Source organism: Hippichthys cyanospilos, chromosome 19 (genome assembly GCF_059441005.1).
Source record: "Hippichthys cyanospilos isolate Australia breed blue-spotted pipefish chromosome 19, RoL_Hcya_1.0, whole genome shotgun sequence".
NCBI classification, from domain to species: domain Eukaryota; kingdom Metazoa; phylum Chordata; class Actinopteri; order Syngnathiformes; family Syngnathidae; genus Hippichthys; species Hippichthys cyanospilos.
In genome coordinates, this window is record NC_142387.1 from 12,702,386 (window position 1) to 12,717,337 (window position 14,952).

The window sequence follows — 14,952 nt, forward strand, 5'->3', positions numbered from 1 at the left end:
TTTTCTCTTTGTTTTTCGAAATGTGGTTTTCTCGCAAGGGGCCTCCTAACATATAATAACATAACATGACTTCATACACGTTGCGCAGCTAGCATACGGCGCGGGACATGAAAGGAATATGTTATCGGTGAAGACACCGCGGCAGGAAACAGTCAGGGAGCTTTTTTTTTTTTTCCATCCCGTGCCGACGCGGCGAATATCCTCCCGTGATTGAAGGCTCCTTTATGTAGGCCTTCAACATGGCTGAAAGGGCCGGTCTAGCATTACACGCGTTCACACAGCTAAGGGCACTGAGCAGGAATATATAATTATGACGCATCACCCCCACCCCCACCTTCTAAACCTGAGATGTTGGAGGAAAAAGCTCGGACTTTCTTTCTTCTACTCAGGCACCCTTTAAGCAGACAAATGATGGGGCGGAACAAAGTTGGTAGGGGGTATTTACCATAATTCCCCAAATAGGAAATGCCCTTATTTTTGGGGCCTCCTAACATAGGCACTTTGGTATGAGAAAGAAATGCTGCTGTAGGTTTAAACACAATTTTATCCAAGATGAGACTCAGGGAACCATTTGAGCAAAGTGGAGACTGTGGACTATAATGAGAACGGTTCAGACTTTAGATCCCCTACGTGGGTAGTATTTATTTTTATTTTTTTTTGAGAGGGATCCGGGAGTGGCACACACTTCATTTTTTAAATGAAAAAAAATGTTAACTGGAATGGGCTAGTTTGTGTTGTAATAACAGTGTTCACCACTAGATGGCAGGCATTTCTTAGTTTCTTATTTTTTGAGGGGTTCAGGGATCTGGGAGTGGCACGCACTGCATTCTTGAAAATAAAATAAAAATAAAAATAAAGTGGAGCAGTTTATGTTGTAATAACAGTGTTCACCACTAGACGGCAGGCATTTCTTAGTTTCTTATTTTTTTGAGGGGTTCAGGGATCTGGGAGTGGCACGCACTGCATTCTTGAAAAAAAAAAATAAAATAAAATGGAGCAGTTTAAGTTGTAATAACAGTGTTCACCACTAGATGGCAGGTATCGCTTAGTAAACAAAGACTCCAACAGAGAAGAAGACAGCAGGCTTGGCAAGAAAATTAAACTAGGTCATAAGAATAGTGTCTTTTGGATAAATAAGAAGTAGAACATAGATTTCAATTTTTGAACACAAACTTGGCCGCTTCATATCTACTTTTACTGGACACCGTTCTCAGAATTACCCCCCCAAAAATACAACATTTTCACAAGAATCGTGGATGGTTAATTTGAAGCCTTGTGTCCTCCAAAAACATAAATTTATTGAATGATTACATTTTTGTAGTTGCGGATCGGATCTTTTATTTTGAGCATGAAAGAATGCTTGATCCGAGCCGGTACGTTTGCGGATCCCTCACCTTTTTGGAGCCTTGCTCCTCTTCCACGCCGTCCCCGACTACAATGTAAACAACTTTCCTGCCGAACCTCTGGACCACTCTCTCGAAGCAGCTCTCCTTACCTGTGTGGCAGGAAGCAAAAAGATGAAAGGATGAGCGGCGCACAAAAAGCCAACATAAGATTTCTCTCCGAAGGGCGCATGGGGATGATGTTTATTTAGCGTTGGAAACCGGGTTGCAGGAAAGGCGGGGGGGGGCTGCGGAATGACATAAATGTCTCGAAGTGGTTTCATATGCAGAGGGAGGCCCCGTTCAGAGAAAATAATCCCAGAGTTGACGGGGCCTATTCCTTCACATCAATCCTATCTGTTGACTGGATCTGGATCGGTTCACCAAATTCGCCTTCAAAACGCCAAACAAGCTACTCGTCCCTTGCCGAAATTTATGACGCAAGACGCTGTCGTCAACTGGTGTTTGAATGTATGAAACGACACATTAAGTAGACATATTTTGAGAAATCTAAAAGAAAGACTAAATTGTCCTTAGGTGCGATTGGGCGCGTGATTGGTCGTTCGTCTCTGTGTGCCCTGTGATTGGCTGGTAACCAGTTCAGGGTGTCCCCCGCCTACTGCCCGAAACCAGCTGAGATAGGCGCCAGCAAGCCTGCGACCCCTGTGGGGATAAGCGGCTCTAGAAAATGGATGTATGGATGGATTTTGAGAAATCATCCTTCCCTATTGAAAAGAATACAAACACCATTGCTGTTTGGTCATGTTTACGTTTTTCCAGCAATATTTGTTGTGGTAGCATCAGTTAAAAAAAAAAAAAAAAAAAAAAAAACAAGAAAAAAAATCTTACCTATCTTGGTTGCACTATAAATATTTTCAATAGGAAAGACGACGCCCAGGCCGTAGAGTAGCACCTTGGCAAGGGCGGGGATGAGCTGCGTGGTGGTCACCAGGATGTTCACACAGTTTGACCTGCACCGAACAAGGCGGCGCCGTCAGAACCCAGACTTCCCCCCGCCGCATCTCAGCGGACCTTTACCTTGAGTGGATTAACGTTAGTGCTTTCAGTGCCAGTGTTAACCAGGAGTCCGTCAAGCCTTCAATTTCTGCTCGCAATTGCAACCAGGCTTCCCTCTTGGCCGGGCCCAGGAGACCTGCCGGCGTACGTGGAACATTGTTTGCCTTGGACCGCTTGCAAAAGTACCAAAGAGGCGGCGGCGGCGGCGGCGGGCGGCGGGCGGTGGGGGGGGGATTACCTCCGACGTTATTTTTATAAGTGGTGTAGATTTCTTTCACCCGTCTGTAGCGGAAGGCCAACTTTCTCATCCAGTCCACGCCCCCGCGCACACCTGTGGCCAGGCAGAGGTTGGCGCTGGTGGCCGCCGCGTGGAAACCGTCCGCGCCGAAGTTGTACGTGCTGAGGGGGAGATTAGAAGAAAAATGGCGCTGGTTATCATGTGCCTAAAAAGAATTATGATGCTCCAATACTCAGTGGGTTTCATACTTTTCTATATTTATTTGACTAATAATACCCAAAATAATTTGATTGATGGATATATGAAAAATTAACTAAGTTAATTAACTTGATTCATTAAAAAAAAACATATATATATATATATATATATATATATATATATATATATATATATATATATATATATATATATATATATATATATAAAAAATCACATGATGAGTCAGCAATTCACCTAAGATCCTGACCGTTGTCGTCCGAAGACACGTCGTCGATATGCACCTGGTCGCATTCCTGCAAAACGCCAAGCATAACATTTCAGTACGCCCCGCCCGACTCAATCTATTTTAAGTATTCAGAGAGGCTTCATTATTGAAGAAAATTGCCAGTCCCGAGCTTTGCGCGTTCGCTGTCATTTTTCAGCAGCGTAAAAAAACACCGGCTGGCATTGGCCGGGCGCCGCGGCGTTGAAAGGCCTCGTCCGAGAACTTTCTGAATCAGCACATGCCATAATTCTTCCCATGTGCCCTCGCCAGCGCCGTCTAAACAAACCCCGACCTCGTCATCATCAGAGAGGCAACCGAAAGGAAAAAAAAAAGAAGCCTATTCAGCAACCCGTGTTCGCGTTTGAGCCGCCATCTTTAGAGGGGCATTGATGTATATAAATATAGTAGGCGAAATAAAAGGGGGCCTTGGCTCTAATAGTGCATTTGTGAGCACATGTGCGCGCTAATACTCTTCCCTTTGGCTCTTCTTGGAAAGGTCCCGCGATTCTCCAGCTCCGTCCGGGCGAGCGGTAACACAATCCAGACTTTCTGCTAAATGTAACCGACTAGAAAAATTGAACCTGATGCTAACCGCCAATGAAATTATGACCTCTGATTGCTGCCGCGCCACACACCATCACGGGCCCCGGGGCCAGCCAGCCAGCCAGCCAGCCGGCCGACCGGCCGGCTAAAGGCTTGCAGGAGAGCGTCGGTGAAAAAAAAAAGGAAAAAAAATCTGTTCTTAGTTTTCCGTTTATAGGCCAGCGCGAGCGTGAGTGCCCTCGACTACCCCCCATCCACTTATATTGAGATGTAAGGGAGTGCTGGTGTGAAGGAAAAAAATGAGAATGGCGGCAAGGAAATCGCTCAGTAGAGTGAAAATAGAGGTGGCAGGTCTTAATCGAGAATTCAGGATGTAGAGGGGGAAAATGTAATATCTGTTAGTTAATATCTGATTTTTCTTCCATTTTTACATCTATGTAATATTACGAGACGGCTTGATACTTGCCACTTATTCATATTAATTGCATATTTACTAAGGATATTCGATATCACTTAAGTTTCAGACTGATATCAGTACAAGTACTTGACTCTTGGATATTCACGATACCAAGTACTGATACCATTAATGCTTTTGATACACAAAATCCCCCCACCCCTCCCAAAAAAGACATACCTATTACAATGTATTATTGCATTTTTCCTTAAAATGTCAGGAAATTAATGGCAATTTTCTATTCTTCAAATTAGATTTTTACAGACCAACACCAGTACGACTATGCAGACACCAATATCAATACCAAGAACCAATTCCATGAATACTTTTGATACTTAAAAAAACAAAAAAAACATACACTCCAATGTAGTAGTTTCCTTAAAATTCTATGAAATTTATGGTAATTTTCCATTCTTCTAATTAGATTTTTTACAGACCGATACCATTCACCAATACCACTAACAAGGACCAATACCATGAATACTTTTGACACTTAACAGTATCAAAAACAGTATAAACAGTACATATATATATATATATATATATATATATATATATATATATATATTAACCAAATCAAAGTGACACTGACCACCCCCACCACGGCGCAGCCCCTACTCCTGCCCGCACTCACCTATGAAGTTAATAATAGTTGCTGAATAATAATAAGTTAATGTTGTGTGTTTGTATTAGTGTGTTTCTGGTGATGCGTGCGCAATGAATCCAATCGGCCAATGAGCGAGCGGCGCAGGCTGTGTTATTTGTCCGACGAAGACACGAAAACGACGCCCCGACTCACCTGCTCAGAGTTAAAATGATTAAAAATAATAATTTCTCATGGAATTTCTCAAGTCCGAAGAATCCCCGCAGATTTTTTTTGAAAGCTGTTTTAATTAAATCCCATCCGGCTGTTAGGACACCCAAAGAGCCAACGGAGCTTCCTGGTTTTAAGTCAATCTACGCGAAGCCAAACGCTGACGTTATTGCATTCCTGGCTAATGCTGGAGCAGGGTAAGGGTAAGGGCTTTGGACCGTAAACCTTTTCTATTTTACTGGTTCCCCTCTGAACAAATTTTTCATCTCCCTGGATTTGCGCGGAGAAAGGGGAAGGGGAGCACGAGGTGAGGAGAAACTCAAACCAGCTGTTCTTTTAACAGAATTAAAATCTTGACCCGCGCCCCCGCCCGTCTCCAAGCCCCGCTTCTAATGCAGTCATTCTCTCGCCAAAGTCTCCTTCCCCGGGATCCGAAGAGGAAAAGACTTTGACCCCGTGGCCCTTTTACTCTCCCTCTCTGGGGCTCCCGCACGCCGATAGAGGGTAGAAAGCCCAAAGTGACCTCACATGGAGGCCTAGTGGTCCGCAAGATGGAACTTTGGGCTACTGACTTCACTTGTTTCCACAAACTCACTAGGTCATTTTCAATAGTGGAAGGAGGCGGACGTTTGTTCATTTTAATTTGCAATGGGGGTGTAAAACTGAAAAAAAAAAATGTTCCGCATGAAGAGTTCGAAAATACCCTTGGAACAGCGAGTGCAGTTGGTGGCATGCAAGGTGAGCAGAAAGCAAGGTCAGGTGAGGTTTTGCCAAAATAAGATGAGGTCTGCCTTTATTTATAGCATTTGAAGATATTACAGATTTGCAACTACCCCCCCCCCCCCCCCCAAAAAAAAAAGACAAAACTGGATTTAACTATATTTCTATATTTTCTTTTCTATTCAGAAGGCACCTCAAGAGATTTTAACTGAGGTTCTGCAGGTAATTTAATGCAATGAAAGGAATGTTCGCGACTTCTTTTCAAATTAAGAGCAAGTTGATTGGAACTTGAAGCAACTTATTGCTAAATTTTGTTATTAGAGTATATTTTCCATACAAACAAGAAATGAAACAGATTATATCAAATGAGCTACCTTTTGGAGGTGTGGATAAAAATGCCTGGAGATACCACGCCAAAAACAGCAAACAATCAATTATTGTTTTCAAACTATAAAGCAAGAAATTTCTAAATTGCTTTACAGGAAATCCTTTGCAAAATGTGCCTTTATAATGTTAGTTTTGCAGGGATGTGCATTATCATTAGTAATGCAATTTTTTTAGCAGATGAGCCATAATAAAAAAGTTGTCACACTATTACATTGTTATGTTTTTTGGGGCGTGTTCAAACAGCATATGGTCCATGGGCACCTCTCATCTAGACTTAAAAAAAATCTTAAAAATACGTCTTTGGTATTGAATGAGTCTTACTAGAATCCCATATGCCTTTTGGTAAAAAGTGTGTCTAAGAAAATCGCTCCTTGAAAACCGCCAACACTTGATCATTTTTGATCTATTCTCCCGAGGGATGCTCACACATGCCCGCCTTAAAAGTTAACGAATCTTGATTTACTCACTTGAAAAGCTTTCGCGGCAAAGGCATGTTTGCTTGTTTAGGAAAAACCTCAACGACTACCTCGGGTTAAGTACCTCATAAAGCCTCCATTTAGAGAACCGCCCCCTATCACTGGAATTCCTGAATTGTCCGCTAATTAGCTGGTAACGAACCAGGCCTCATCATCCGCTAAAAGCAGCCAACCGGAGATCTTGTCGCGTTCATTCTTAGATCCGAAACATAAGAAACGCAGGAAAACGATGAGAGTTTTACTAAGGGAATGATTCGTAGGCTCGCCGACTTTACGACCGGGACGGAAACGTTTATCAACCCGCTTGGTCCGAACGACGAGAAAAGGGGCGGGAATCTGCAAAATAGTTAGGGTTCCCTCCTGGGACCGGCGCGCACCTCTGAATCGGACTCCCCGAGAGGACCGGGGGCAAAAGGGGAGGAAGTCGACGGAGGAGGTGGTCGTGAGTAATGTCGTACAGTAACCCTTACACGTACTCATTAGGAGCCACTTCTGAGGGCCCTCGTAAACACCGCAGAGCCGCAGCAGGATGGACGGCGCAGGTTCGGGCCCGTTAAGTACAGCCGTATGGTCAAAATGGAGCGCGGCCAAAATGGCAGTGCTGGGAAATTTACGGCGAAATGTCGGAATACCGCATGAGACTAATGCCTCCCCGAATACAAATGAAAGTAGCGCATAAGTCTTTGGGGCGTAAGAGACTGACAAGCCTCGACAATTGCGAGGGACTTTCTCAGAAGCGTTTGAACATCTCTTTTCCATCCAGGCACCCCTCCACCCCCTACCCCACCGCGCCCCCTCTTCCCGCTCGCCAAGCAAACAGCGCTCTCTCTAAAAGCTACAATCACCGTTAACCTAGACCAGATGTTCCTACTGTACTCAGGAGGGACCCTTTTCTCTTCGCTTCATAAGCACCGGAGTGAATATTAAAACTGAATATTAAGACTGAAACGCTTCATCGTGGAGCATCTCACAACGAATTCAGATTTGGCGGTAATAGGGCGAAAAACTCGAGGAATAAATTGCACACCTGGAAATGGCTTCAAATCAAAATGTCCGCCTCCCTGGGTCTTCTCGAGCATGGGTTCATGAGACTTTTGTGACTCTACTTGAGATTTCCCCAAAATTCCAGATAAACGCGTCAAAAATACACAGTGATTGAGGGCAGGATGCCATTTCTCCGTCATTCAACCTCTCCTCTCGTCTTTTCACTCGAAAACTTTTCAGCGGGGGAGGAAGCTATCAGAGGCTTCTTTGTTCCTCGGGCGTCTGTCATCAAGCAATCAAGCGATGACGGCCCGACTCTTCCTGTATGGCTCGGGAGTGGCGACTCTGCCGAGACCAAAGCGAAGGTTAATCACCAATGCGCCAAAAACACTGCGCCCGATCCCCTCCTACCCCCCAGCCCGGTTTCCTGTCTGCCATTTTTGAATGGTCATTTTGCCCGCGTCTTTTGTTGGGTCACGTCGCGGACAACAGCCGTCATCGCGGGCTTGCTAATGCCATGTGAAAAAGGCTCATCGGCGGGTTCGCAGGCTCTCAACGCAGACACTCCACCGATAGAGGCTGTCATTCACTGACCCCCATGGTCTTCCACCCCCTCTCGGTTCCCACCGCAGGTAAAGGGCTGTGATTATACCTGGGGGTCAAACACAGGATGTGGGCAACAAAGGGAGAGTTCTTCCAAGCTACTTCATTCCGAGCCGCGCTTGAACAGTTGCGGAATTCAAACAACGGTGCCAAACAAAAGCACGGGGATATGCTGGTTTGACAAATATTCACAGGAGTGGGGGGGGGACGTGCTTTGCAAAATGTCGGCGTAGGAATCGGTCGGGTATGACGCTTGAATCGTCTGTCAAGACTTTAGTTCAACGATGTCGGAAAATAAAAACACAAATATCTGTGGCAGCTTTTTCGGATGTAATTCCTTGTCAGCGTAGGAATGACCATAATTCCCCAAATATAAGGCGCATCTGTGTATAGGATGCGCCCTTAATTTAGGGGTCAAATTCCGGTATTTTTGACGTTACCATGTATAAGACGCACCAATACTTTAGAAATACTGTAAAAACTAGAGCAAAACAGAATAAATCTCATCTTCCTAAATTTATAGGAAGTTATATAAAGTGGACCCCCGGTTTACAGCATCCCTGGGTTACCTTTTTTCACGTTGCAAAGGGGAATACTAAGTTTTTCCTTGTTATGGCATTTTTCCCGCCATACGGCATCAACAACAATCACAACATCACGTATGACTGTGCAAATCGCACTGCACACATACCTCACTGCGCACGTCACTTTTATTTTTCTTTATGTATTTTTTATTTATGATGTTATTTAAGTATATACATGTGTATTACATATAAGTAGTGGTTACTATACTATTTTGTAACTAATTTTTAATATGTATGAAACATTTTGACGTTCTTACCTGGGGTTTTGCACCCATTAGCTAATCACCATAAGACGATTTCGCCTTACGATCGCAACTCCGGAACGGATTAATTTCGTATGCCGGGCATCCACTGTACTTTCGTTAAGTGATTCCTTCCGTGTTTACACGGTATGTGGCCGGGAGGGTCGTTTCGATTTTGCAGGCGTGGTACGAAATGCGAAAAGCGGCTCTGCGCTTGAAAACAGACTTTGAGAATGCAGATAATCAACTGCGGCGCAGCTGGCTTTTCTGGAATGGACTTCCCACGCACACGCACAGGTGTCAAGGAAAGCAAAAACAACATAAAGCTACCATTGAGACGGAACTGCAGGATTTACCCCGACGACGGCGAGACATAAAACCAACAGACTGGGGCTGGGAGCAAAGAGACTCTGGAGGCCCGTAGCACAAGCTAAGCGTGCAATTCACAGCATCTCTCATTAACAGGCCCGAGTTGCACGTTTCAACCCAGGGAGCTATAAAAAGCAGGCGGCGCTCCGTGTCACGGGGTTGTTTCCACCGATCCGACGTGTGGAAGTGGCCCGGGTGGGTTCCAAGTGTGAAGGGGGCACTAATTGAAAATGTTCCCACCTTGAGAGACCTCCCTGCCCAACCCCCTTTGTGAGTGCTTTGCCCCCGTGCCCTTTTATCCTTCAGAGTTGTTTTCTCACCCGGACGGAGAGGAGGGGAGGGGCGGGGTGGGGAGGGGGGGAGACTGCCGGCCCTGTACCCCACAGAGAGGTGAGCGCGAGTGGGGGAAGCTGGAGATGGAGGCGCCCGGTTCCCACACGCTGCGCGAACGTTTCGAAGCTCTAGTAAACTCACAAGTGTCAGTCCAAAAATGGGTCAGGACACAACACGCTAGATTTGAATTGTCTCTTGCCCTTGAGTATAAGAACCCCATTTGTTGTTCCCACGGCAACGAAATTCATTGCCGTAAATATAGATGTCCCTGGGTCTATATACTTTTGTGTTTGTGGAAATAATGTACTCATTCGCTGACAGCAATTCTTGACCCTCCTTTGGCCAAGCACTTGAAAAAATATCAAAGATGGACCTGTACTTGGACTTTTTTTAAACAAAATTGAAAATGTCTTTGGGAGTGAATGAGTAAAAAACTAAAGAAGAAAGGGAATATTAATATTAGGTAAAACACCCATGTATTTTAATTTCATTTATTGTACAGTATATAACCTCGCATAAAAACATTTGATCAAAATAATAATTAAAATTTAAATAAGCACATGGTTAAAAAAAATCTAATGATTTTGATACATTTAAAAAATGGATATTATTTGAGTGTACGTTTTCCAATTAAAAAAATACAATTGTATTTGTCTGATAAAAAGAATTGTTTTTTTTCAAGGCTATACTTAAGTATTGTAATATCGAATTAATCTTAAAAAATGTTAGTTTTGCTTATTCGAAAACCAGGATGTTATTTTGAATGTCCTGTTTAAAATAATTGACAGTTCAGCAAACATAAATCAAGAATCACTTAATGGTTTCGTTAACAGTCATAAAAAAGGGCAAACACGTAAATCGGGAAAAATAAATATTTGCAAATCTTATATTTTGACTGAACGCAAAGAAAATAAATCTGATTCCTTGAAGGACTACAGAAACCTACGAGTTGATTATCAAAAATGATTATCGATTAATCACTACTCCTCTCATTTTCTTTGTATGAATCAAACAGCTTTTAAAGGAATGAAAGTGTGAAAAAAAGACACTTGAAAATTGAGTACTAACATAGAGTCTCCTGCCACGGCCATATTTAACGCTTAGGCTCTAGCCAGGCAGTGTTAAGACTTTGATGGACCCCTCCAACTTGCACTAAACTCTGCACCTGTGTTTCTGCACAGCCTTCTGGGGTGTCCCTTTATGGCTCCCGACTAAATTAGATGGACCATATGCATTTCTGCACATGCTTAAATACATAACTGCTGCTGCTGCCGGCGGAGGTATTTATAGGCGCGCTCCGTTTTAAGCCGAGGCTATCCGAGCCCGGGCGACTGTACAGTAGATCGGCGGAGAGGAAGCGCGACTGCTTAGGCATCGCACTTAACACTTGACGCAGGCCGGCTGGCGTTTAGGAGGACGGATCAATGCAACTTGGGGAAAAAAACGGCGCTCCTTCTTGGCTAAACGTCGCTAGCGACCGATGGTGTCATGTCAAAGTAATCAAACGACGGACATTTGGTGTCCTCCGTGCAGGAAGGGAATTCCGACTACTTCATCAACTCATATTGATAAAGGAAAAGGAAGTGAATATGCCACAGAGAAATCAATCAATCGTAGTGATTGGCAACGCAAGATGGCCCCCAGTGGCTCACTGGAAACATTAAGTTCATCTTCTATGAAGGGAAATCCTCATCGATCCTCAACAATCCCACTCATGACCCACTCTGCATTCTCGCTAAAGAGCAGCATACCAACCGTTAGCATGTTAGCAGTTTAGCGCACAACCACAGGGTAGCATTTTAAAAACGTCATTAATCCTGTTGCCGTTTTTCAATACGAACATGAAATGCAAAGCAACAGGGTAAATAGTGTCCTGCTACAAGGCATCTCCTCAGACTGCTCGCCGGCTATATATAACCATACGCTATAATTAAGAAAACAATCACTATCAATTGCAATTTTCATCCGAGCTTTATAAAAGTTACCAATATTTTCCTGGGACCGGGTTCCAACCCATGAACGAGTCGAGCCAAAAGGTAAAAAGGCAAAGTTCTCGACAAAATGGCTCTTGTTTAATAGTTCTACCCCCGCGATAAACGACGGAACTCTGTATTCATGGAGCGCCTCCATTTTTCTCGCTATGCTAACATTTCCACACTTCAAGCTAGCAGTCAACGATTTGACCTCTCTTGAAACATGATGATGAACTGAGCTTCACTATTTTTTTAACTACAATACGTCTACAAGGTGGCTACTCAGATTGTTTTAAATTTATATGTTCATATAAATTATTATTATACATATATACATATAAGGCACCTGTCTGTTGAGGTTACAAAATCAATATTAGGACTCTCACTCAGACATTAAATTAAAATCAGTGTTAGAATAAATGTACATAGGTTATCCCACATTTACTATTATTGTATTGCAACGCATTTATTCGGCAGTATTGCCTTCGTTTGAATCATGAACGAGAACGTTGTCTGTGGAAGCAGCGAGCACAAGAAGAAAGGAGACATCGTGACCTCACCACAGGACAGAATGATCTGTGGATGGCCGTTATGGCCTTGGGGAAGAAGATAGTAGCCACTGTATGAACTGATAGTATAGACACACTCAGACACACACACACACACACACACACACACACACACACACACACACACACACACACACACACCACTATCGTGTGTTGCCGCGTCACCACCATGTGTGCTTCACTTTTTAGTGTAACTAGGGCTAATCAAATCAATAAATGGATAGGGCTCGACGAGCTGGGATATATACCTGCGAACACACCTCTGTCCATTCTCCTCGTGAGTAAAAAGAATTTAGTCTCTTGTCTTCCTTCTTTGTGTATTGTTTATTAAACGTTCTGGGTTGCCAGAACCTGACACTATGCTATGCTACACACCTCTGTCCATTCTCCTCGTGAGTAAAAAGAATTTAGTCTCTTGTCTTCCTTCCTTGTGTATTGTTTATTAAACGTTCTGGTTTGAATGAACCTGACACTATGCTACATAGCTAACTTTAAGACTGCGTCCGTTTAAACAAAGATTGAAAGAAAATTAAGACCTTTAAAAAAAATCCCATTTTGAGAAGACATCAAACAATTTAGCCGCCCAGTTTTGACAGATATCAATAGTTCATCTTTTTTGCATCGAAGCACATTGGAGCGGCGAGAGATGTGGGAAGCAACATGTGGCGTAGGTGGACAGCGACACCAAACACACAGCGTGACACACAGACAGAAGGAGACGGCAACGGAAAGCCTGACAAATTGCGCCGCTACGGTTGGGGGGGGGTGTACCACTGACATGTCAAATTCATGGCGTCCCTCGAGGGCTCAGAAAGTAATGCGTCTCCGGTATGAGACTGATAACTGAGAAGGAGGCTTCCACGCTATGAAGCAGTTGCTTCTTATGGACGCTCCGGTCACACTTTATAGCCCTCGGAAAACACTAAATCATCGCACAGAAGGCAAAAAAAAAAAGGGAAGAGACGCACCTCTAAGTCGTTAAAGAACAAATGCGTGTCGGCCAAGTTGAAGATCATTTCTTCCATTCGGAGTCCTAATGATACCGATGATGGTGGATCCTGAAAAAGAAAAAAAAATATATATTTTTTTGTGTGTCTTCTTTTATTTGGGGTGAAAGTAGGCCAGTCCACTCAAATAATTTCCCAGCAGGCCATTCTCATAAAAAGAAGACATTAAGGCTCACTTGAAAGTTTTGGCCTGCAGCGTTTACGACGGTGCAGAAAGGACCACAATAGTTTTTGGAACGGACCACAGATGGGAATAAATGCTGTTTAAAAAAAAAAAAGAAAGTATGACTCGTCTCCAGTTTGGGGTGGTCGATTTAGGATTCTCCAAAAATAAAAAATACAATATTCCAGCCAAGTGCCTCTTAACAAACACAAGGCATTTTAGTAGCAAACAACACAAAAAAAGTGATTTATTAACTTTGGAACTACATTTGTAGCGGTAGCTCTAAGCGTATATTATTCAGCAACTCCAGAAGACAGATCAGCTCATCATCTGCTTTATTTCTGTCTTGTCTGCTTGTGTCACTAATGACTATATGCATCAGAAAAAAAAAAAAAAATAAATAAGGGCAATAAACTATTTTTCAATTCAGCAATACGTTGCTTCATGTTACAATCCATTTGCTCTTAATTTGAGAATGGCAGCAAATTTGATTTATTGATACTAGGACTGTCAAAATTAATGGACAACAAATAATTGACAACTATTTTGATAATCAACTGTTTAACTAAAAATTGTTCAACTCCTGGTTTCAGTATCGCAGCGTTAATTATTAGTTGATTTTTATAGACGTTGATGAAAACAGGTCGATTATCTTTTATATTTAATCAAAAGAAGACTTTTGCGGAAGACGTGCATTTTGAAAATCACGGTTAAGGTATTCTCCACCACCAATTTGCAGATTTCTTCCGACGGTTGAAGGGTGAGATGCAAAGATGAGGATTTGTGCGTGTGTGTTTGCAGCTGCTTTAGGAGTGAAAAGAGGCCAAGCGGGGACCAGAAGCCGGGATTAGCCAGTTAAACCACCTGAAAACTCACCTGAGCTCTCTACTGATTAGCTGTCGGAACCCATAGCGCTTATGTTTTCACCGAAGATGACGGAGGGGCAATTGCGCAATCCGCCTCCACTTTGCCAGGCTTTGTGCTTGAATTTTGCCGTAGGAATTCTTAGCCATGTCAATTTTAACATAAGGAACCAAATGATGGCCCGCAAACACATCCAGCCTTCCGAAAAATGCTAATAGCCCCCAAAAAATAGGAAATATTTCATAATTGAGAAACTTGAACATTTCTTTTGTTAATATTGAAGAAGAACAAAACAAAACAATGCAAATGCCTGTTTTAAAGAACATGGAAATCCTTGTTACGTGTTATTTAAATTTGGATATATAGCTCATGTTTTTCATATTTGGGATGTGATTTGATTCAAGGTGCTTTGAATATTTTGGAAGAAAAAAATATTTACTAAGAAAAATGACATTTTTCATATAAAATAAAAGAATTTGGAGAGCGATGTTATTCATATCAAAATGTTGATGTATGGTTTGAATTTGAGATTCAAAATTATAATTTGATCAGAGGTGTTTTCAATAGTTTGGATTGGAAAAATATATTTGGGAATACAAATAGAAAAATTATTTTGGGGATTAAAAAGAATATGGAGTTCCGTTTTAATATTAATATCAATAATAACATGTTATTGACATAGTTCAAATGGGATTAAAAATTGGTTAGTATGCTTTGAATTTTTCGGATGAAAAAACATGTTTTCA

General features: G+C 42.6%; 1 protein-coding gene across 4 annotated transcripts in view; it reads right to left on the bottom strand.

The window, feature by feature from the left end:
• The window catches only part of eya1 (EYA transcriptional coactivator and phosphatase 1), a 51,086-nt gene that overhangs the window by 1,628 nt on the left and 34,506 nt on the right, over nucleotides 1-14,952 (bottom strand). For 3 of the 4 annotated variants that reach the window (XM_088402239.1, XM_088402238.1, XM_088402237.1), the window contains 6 exons: nucleotides 13,141-13,230; nucleotides 3,091-3,149; nucleotides 2,638-2,798; nucleotides 2,421-2,535; nucleotides 2,232-2,353; nucleotides 1,395-1,495 (listed from right to left, as the gene is read on the bottom strand). In XM_088402239.1, the coding sequence (XP_088258365.1) occupies nucleotides 1,395-1,495; nucleotides 2,232-2,353; nucleotides 2,421-2,535; nucleotides 2,638-2,798; nucleotides 3,091-3,149; nucleotides 13,141-13,230 (648 nt within the window). Of the gene's footprint in view, nucleotides 1-1,394; nucleotides 1,496-2,231; nucleotides 2,354-2,420; nucleotides 2,799-3,090; nucleotides 3,150-13,140; nucleotides 13,231-14,952 lie in introns of all 4 variants that reach the window. The other variant, XM_088402236.1, reaches the window with a different exon arrangement.